At 44.9% G+C, this 6,382-nt stretch overlaps 3 protein-coding genes across 8 annotated transcripts in view; 2 read left to right on the top strand and 1 right to left on the bottom strand.

Moving 5' to 3' along the window:
• The window catches only part of LOC106515866 (signal-induced proliferation-associated 1-like protein 2), a 138,434-nt gene extending 137,626 nt beyond the window's left edge, over positions 1-808 (bottom strand). For 2 of the 5 annotated variants that reach the window (XM_014005904.1, XM_014005906.1), the window contains exon 1: positions 535-805. The gene's annotated coding sequence lies outside the window, so the exon portion shown is untranslated. Of the gene's footprint in view, positions 1-534 lie in introns of all 5 variants that reach the window. The other 3 variants (XM_014005900.1, XM_014005902.1, XM_014005903.1) reach the window with 3 other exon arrangements.
• Positions 809-1,790: 982 nt separating this feature from the next.
• On the top strand, positions 1,791-4,229 carry map10 (microtubule associated protein 10). The gene has a single exon (XM_014005899.1). It carries the CDS (start codon positions 2,018-2,020, stop codon positions 3,974-3,976), a length of 1,959 nt encoding a protein of 652 aa, XP_013861353.1. The 5' UTR covers positions 1,791-2,017; the 3' UTR covers positions 3,977-4,229.
• Positions 4,230-4,732: 503 nt separating this feature from the next.
• The window catches only part of ntpcr (nucleoside-triphosphatase, cancer-related), a 4,611-nt gene continuing 2,961 nt past the window's right edge, over positions 4,733-6,382 (top strand). The window contains exons 1-4 of one of the 2 annotated variants that reach the window (XM_014005898.1): positions 4,822-4,853; positions 5,267-5,283; positions 5,396-5,558; positions 5,633-5,738. In XM_014005898.1, coding sequence (XP_013861352.1) covers positions 4,846-4,853; positions 5,267-5,283; positions 5,396-5,558; positions 5,633-5,738 — 294 coding nt within the window. In that variant the 5' untranslated portion in view covers positions 4,822-4,845. The other variant, XM_014005897.1, reaches the window with a different exon arrangement.

The following is a 6,382-nucleotide window of genomic DNA, read 5'->3' as shown; positions in this document are numbered from 1 at the left end:
CACACACACACACACACACACACACACACACACACACACACACACACACACACAGATGACATTATCGCCCCCCACTGTTTACATGGAAGCACTTCATTAGAAAAAAAAACCATTAAAATAAACGGGTTTCTGTGTTGTTTCCAGCACGCGCACTCATCGCAACACTTTCATCACTAAACAACACAAAATATTTGATACAGTCCGTGATACATTTAGTGTTTCTATTGACTCAGTCTTAATGTGAGAGGCTGAACTATTATTATCCGTCCATTAGCAAACAGTTACAGTGAGCTCGCGCACAGATTAGCTATTTCACTAATAAACAGTTGAAACATAATGGCCGCTTCTTTAGTTTGTTTTAGCTTCAGCGCCTGAGAGCAACTTTATCCTTTGTGTTAACAACCATTTACCAGTTTCGCTGCTCTCCCACACCGTTTCTCTGACTTTCCATCTAAATAAAACCACTTTTCCCACTTTCTTTCTTTCTTTCTTTCTTTCTTTCTCAGGGTTAAAAACAGACACTTCGGGGCTTACCTTAAAAGGTGAGCGGCGTCCCGTCCTCGCGGCTGGTCAGGATAAATATCCTTACACACGGTTAAAAAAAATAAAAAATAAAATAATAAACACGGGCTGTGAGAGTCACCATCTCCCACTTTCAGTCTCAGCCTCCAGACTGGAGCAACACACGGACCATAGCGATACCCATCCAGCACCTATCTGTGATGACAACACGAGACGGTATAGGCTCCGCCCACCCGGAACAGGAAGCACTCACATGTCAGTTTATCGCTTCACATGTGGATCCAGGTTGTTTGGTTGTTTGATCACAGCTACAAATGTCCACTTCAGATTTAATGCTGATAATGAGGGGAAACAAAAAGTGAGGTGGGCTTTGGTGTCAGCACAAGAATCMTTTCTGCCCAGGCTCCACAGTGACACCTTCTGGCGAAAAGCAGGAAATTTTAATTAAATTCACCTTTTTTTTTTTTGGCTCTGATTTTACTTGTGTTCTTATTTTTTTTATAACGTGACTCATTTTATTCTGTGACAAATTCTTACGCATCCATTTCCAATTAAACCCATCCTGTTTTTACAATGTGGCACCGAGAGTAAAATAAAAAATGTCACCATCTTGTTTTCTTTATTTAGCTCACTGTCTTGAGTGTAAAATCTTATAGTTTACAAATTTCCATTATTGTTATTTAGATCACTTTTCCTAAATTTTGCTATTGTTTTAATAAATGTAAAAGCCACACACCATAGCAAAACTGTGTTCCATTCTGATATGAGTTAAATGTAAAATGTATCATTTAGCTCAGTGTTTCCCAAAGTTGGGGTCGAGACCCAAAGTGGGGTCCTGAAACATCAAAGTGGGGTCCTGACAAGATTTTCTGAATTAATTAAGTTTTTGCCTTAGTTGTTACAAAGGAGTGAGGTTAGTATATTTAAAATGGATAAATGTAGTATAAAAAATATTGTTACTATGCCCATGTTTTGTTGACCTGATACAAATGTTTATCATCCAAACATAGTTGTGGGCACAGGTCTCTGCTACTGTTATTTTGTGGGTCAAAAGCTGAAAAGTTTGGGAACCACTGCACTTTGGTTCCCAAAGTTGGGCTTGGGACCCAATTATGGGTCATGAAGCACCTTGGATAATCTCCAGAAATAGTTGAGGTCTGAATGGTGTTCTGCATAATGTAGCAATTCAGACAAAAACAGATTAAAAAGAGGCTTCTTGGCAGGAAATTTGCATTTATGAATATGAAATTTAGCTAAAATTAATTATAGATTAATTACATAAAGTTTTTTTTCTTAGACAGGCAGACATTGTAAAAAAACAAAAAGTACATCTGTATAAAGGGAATCAACAGCATTTCCCAAACACACCAAGCCATTACGTGACGTCACATTTCCGCGACGGCTGTTTGTTTCCATGGAGCAGAGAGGAGCGTTTAGCCGAAGCTAGCGGATTAGCAACAGTTTCTTATCCGCTCCTTCTTTAAATAAATCCAGGATGTCGGAGGGTTCGGAGACTCTCTTTTTATTCGAGTTTTTAGTGGAAAACATCCGACTCGAGCGACTCTGTCCAGGTTCCGCCCGGCTGGCTCTGTTTGTGCGACTCCTGGGTTTCCCGCCGCTGCTMGTTTACCAGCCGAGCCGCGGCGACACGGACCGGCAGGACGAGACGGGGAAACCGGGTGAATATGTGTTCAACAGAGGTAAATCCTGCGTCTTCCAGATGAACCTGGACTCTCTGCTCAGCCAGCTGCTGAACGCCCCTCTGCACGCCGCGGTGCTGGACGTGTCCGAGGACAGACCCCGGCTGGTCGGCACCTCTCTCATCTCTCTGGCCAAAGCGGGGGACAGAATGAAGCAGGGGGGCGTTTCAGACCCCTCTTCCCTCATAGAAACGGGCCTTTCTGCTTTCTGCGACCTCGCCGGGGAGCAGATCGGAACAATATCCCTGAGGTACAAACTGGTGTGTCTGGGAGCGAGCTTACTGCCACACATGACAGACAGGAGGGGATTTAAAAGCACCGGYCTGCCTGGAGGAGGTCAGCCTGTCCAGGGGGGGAACAGATCTCCTGAGAAGCTTAACGACGAAGGAACCGGTTCAGAAATCCTGTTGGGCCAGGATGAACTGGATGAAAGTCAGAATGAAAACTACTGTGAGGATTTAACGGCGTTCTGTCCTCCTCGTCTTTACTACAGCAACACCGAGCAGGAGAGAGGYCGAGATCAGGTGGATCTGAAACTCCTGAACTTTCAATCGGAAGCTTTTATGTATGAAGACCTGAGCTCCGAGGAGGAGAAAGATGAAGGTCCCAGCTCTCACCAGAAAGTGGCGTTTTCTTCTAATGCAGGCAACCAGGAGGCCGTTGGGGTGACAACCGTGGTGACCCCCGTGGTGACCCCGAATATCCTCAGAGAAGCTTTAAAGCAGCTGCCTCTGTTAAACGCACTCGTCGCTGAACTCTCCCTGTTGACCGACTCCGTTCAGCCCAGAAACGGCTCCACACCGAACCCTCCGACAGTCAGGGAGGAAGGCTCAGCCGGGAGCAGGAGCTCCAGCAAACCTCGCAGGAAGAAGCTCGTTTACGGAACAACTAAAACCTTTCGTCTGAGGCTGAAGCAAGCTTCCCCCCTCAAAGCGAAACGTCGACAGTGCTCCGGCTCGACGCAGAACGAGCTGAAACCGTCGGTTACTGGGAAACCGAAGAGGGAGCCTGTCGAGTCCAGCAGGAGAACATCTGGGTCGGGTCGGAGCCGCGGCCTCGGTGAAGACATCGAGACGGCGCTGCGGAGCGTCGGGCTGGAACGAAAAGCTSGAGACGACGAACATCCTCGGAGAGAAACTGAACGTGTTCACCTCCCCGGGGTGGACCACGAGCGTCAATCAGATCAGTCCGAGTCGGAGTTTCACCRCGATGGAGTCAAGTTCCTGCAGGAAGGAAGCAGAAGCTCAGAGTCCAGCGCTGATGGACAGGACGATGGAGACTACGCAGATGACTTTCACAGCTTAGAATCCAGTGACGCTTCCCTCCCTGGGAGTCCCGAGTCCTCCAGGTCCGGGGCCGCAAAGCCAGTCCCTGTGCCGGTCAAATCCCCCAGCTCCCCACACCGAGCCCTGAGGGGCACCCACATTCTCCGGCCCCGAAGCTCCTCCGTCGACCGTGACGACGGGGACGTGTCGCCTTCTCTGCAGAGCGTCCGCTCCAGAAAACCCACGCCTGCGGGGGGCCGAGCGGAGCGAAGCTCTTCTGCTGCGAGCTTTTCATCTTCACAAAGCGAAAGGACCGAGTCGCCCAGGGACCGAGGCTCTGTTCAAGGGTTCTCTGACAAATCCACATCCTCCTTTGGGGCTCAGGAGGCAGAGGAAATGGAGGATGAGCTTGGATCTCTGGATTTCAGACAGAAGTATCAGCATATTTCAGAGCTGGTGGCCCCCAGACTCCCCGGGTACACAATGTAAAGAAAAACTGTTTATTTTTACTGAACGCTGCTCTTTTCAATAAAAAAAACTTATTGTTGAAATGTTGTCACAGTTTTCTGACTGAACGACTTAAATATATTAACTGTTGGATAACAAATCTGCTTGGATGAAAACCACCTTTCTGCACTCGACAGTTGTTTTCCWGCCTCCAAAGGTCACCTGCTCATTTGTGTTTTATTTTTCATAACATTTGAATAAAAACAAAACATGGCTTTGCTCTTTTTTCAAAAGGGTCTGTTGTGTTTTGCATGTTATTTTTTCATTATGTCACCTTATCATTTAATCTGTTTCGTCATTTGTCCAACGGTTTGCAACCTACTCATCAAGGTGTGTTCAAAGGGAAATTGTTAAAACAAAAAGACCCTGGAAGGAATGCACATTACCCACTGCCTTTCATGCATTTCATTTTTTTAAAATTGTTTTAACACTCACATTTACTTGTAAAATAATAACTATCATTTTTAGTTTGCGCATTAAACTTACAAATAAGAGTCTGCAAAAGTTGTAAACCATAAGCAGAGAAGAATCAGAAGCTGAGCAATACATCTATTTATTTATTTATTTATTTATTTCACATCCAGTTTACGCCGAAGAGAACTGCGGCCCTCGTTTACTCAACAGAGCATGTGCTCATTTTTAAAATCACAAAATCTGCCTTCAATCGGGCCAAATAAACGAATTCATCCCTTTTTTTATTTAGGATTCCGCTCCGCCCCACACTGCGCATGCGTGAACTCTATTTACGGAAGTGCTGGCTGCGTCTGCAAACCGGTTCGATGATTAAACACGTTTTTCTAACAGGACCTCCAGGTAAATGCAAACACCAGCAGGTCACGGTATCCAGGAATATGTTGCGGTATTTATCTGTCAGCTGCTCGGTTATACATATATACTTTTATATAAATATACAGTTATAAACMATAATAATGTTCCGAACTAGCTAAATAGTTAAATAAACAGCTCAGTTCTTTCAGGTTGTAAAATAAATATGCCGTTGTTTGAATGACTGAAAATATGTTTAAGGCAAATTTAGATTTAAAATATAAATTTTGAACATAAAAGTTTCCCTTTATTTTTATTGTTTTATCATTACAATCTGTGTTTTCACCGCAAACGTAATGTACTTCCGGTTTGATCTGGTCGTTGTATTGCTACAGTTTAGTCAGTTTTAAGTGTGTTGTGCTTTCATGGTTGTTCCTGAGAGTCGTGTTATTCGTGTGAGACCTCAGCTGTGTTTGTTAGTAAAATATCTGATGGACCTCTGAACAGATGTAAAGATACTTTAGGTAAGTAAACACATTTCTGGACAAAAGATGACGTCAGTTTAAAACGATGTAAGATGGTGGGTGTTGTGCATTCCTTCAAGGCATGTGTGAGTGTTTATTGTTCTGCCTGCAGGTGTGGGGAAAACCACTCTGGTGCAGAAAGCCTGTGAAGCTGTGGCGTCGTCCGGAGCCCCAGTCGAAGGCTTTTACACAGAGGAGGTGAGGGAGGGGGGCAGGAGAGTCGGCTTTGATGTCGTCACCCTCACCGGAGAGAGGGGCCACCTGTCCAGAACCAGGTACAGATCATCAGCCCACCCGGGTCAGACTACCTGTTCTCTTTCATCCTGCTGTTTTGACTCTGGCCTCGCAGAGACGGCGCTGGCGTGTCTCGTCACGGCAGGCAGGAGTGCAAGGTGGGACAGTACGTGGTCGACGTGCCCTCGTTTGAAAACCTGGCTCTCCCCCTCTTCAGAAACGTGAGACGCACAACTTTTAAAACCCACAAACCTCCTTACTTACAAATCATCAAAGCTTCGATTCCTCCCTCATCTGAAGGGAATAATTGGAAGCTTGCGAACACGTAAATTCCACAGTGACGTTTTTAGTGTCGGTGGTGCCGTCTGGCTGTCGCTGACCGTGATTAATCCTGCGTGGAGAGGGAGGCGGCTCACGCCTCGCTTTCATCGCTGCAGATTCTCCTGGATTAAAGTCTCACTCACTGCTTCCAGGAGGTGTCGATTAGCAATCTGTAGCTGCAGCTCTGCACCAAAAAGTTTGTTGGATTATTTCTGAACTAGCTGCAAACCCGAACTAAATCCTAAAACGGATTCTCTGATTTGTAATTTCAGCACAATAATTTTCAGAGCCAGAAATGTAACGGTCTTTAAAAATAAATTATTTAAAGGGATCCAGGATTAGTTGTAACATTAGACTTTATTTAATAAACATATATTTTAACTGTAAAATAAAGACTTGTAAAATACTGCAGGCTGTTTAGTTTTTATCATTTTTGAAAAAATATATTATAACACGGACAGAGCCATTTTATTTACACACAAAGCATTCTGGGTAAATGATGACGTGGATAGGTCCTCGGTGCGAGGCTGCTAGCGAGCTATAT

This window comes from Austrofundulus limnaeus, unplaced genomic scaffold (genome assembly GCF_001266775.1).
Source record: "Austrofundulus limnaeus strain Quisiro unplaced genomic scaffold, Austrofundulus_limnaeus-1.0 Scaffold33, whole genome shotgun sequence".
Lineage (NCBI taxonomy): Eukaryota > Metazoa > Chordata > Actinopteri > Cyprinodontiformes > Rivulidae > Austrofundulus > Austrofundulus limnaeus.
The sequence above is the reverse complement of the archived record's forward strand: the minus strand, read 5'-3'. Positions and strand labels throughout refer to the sequence as shown.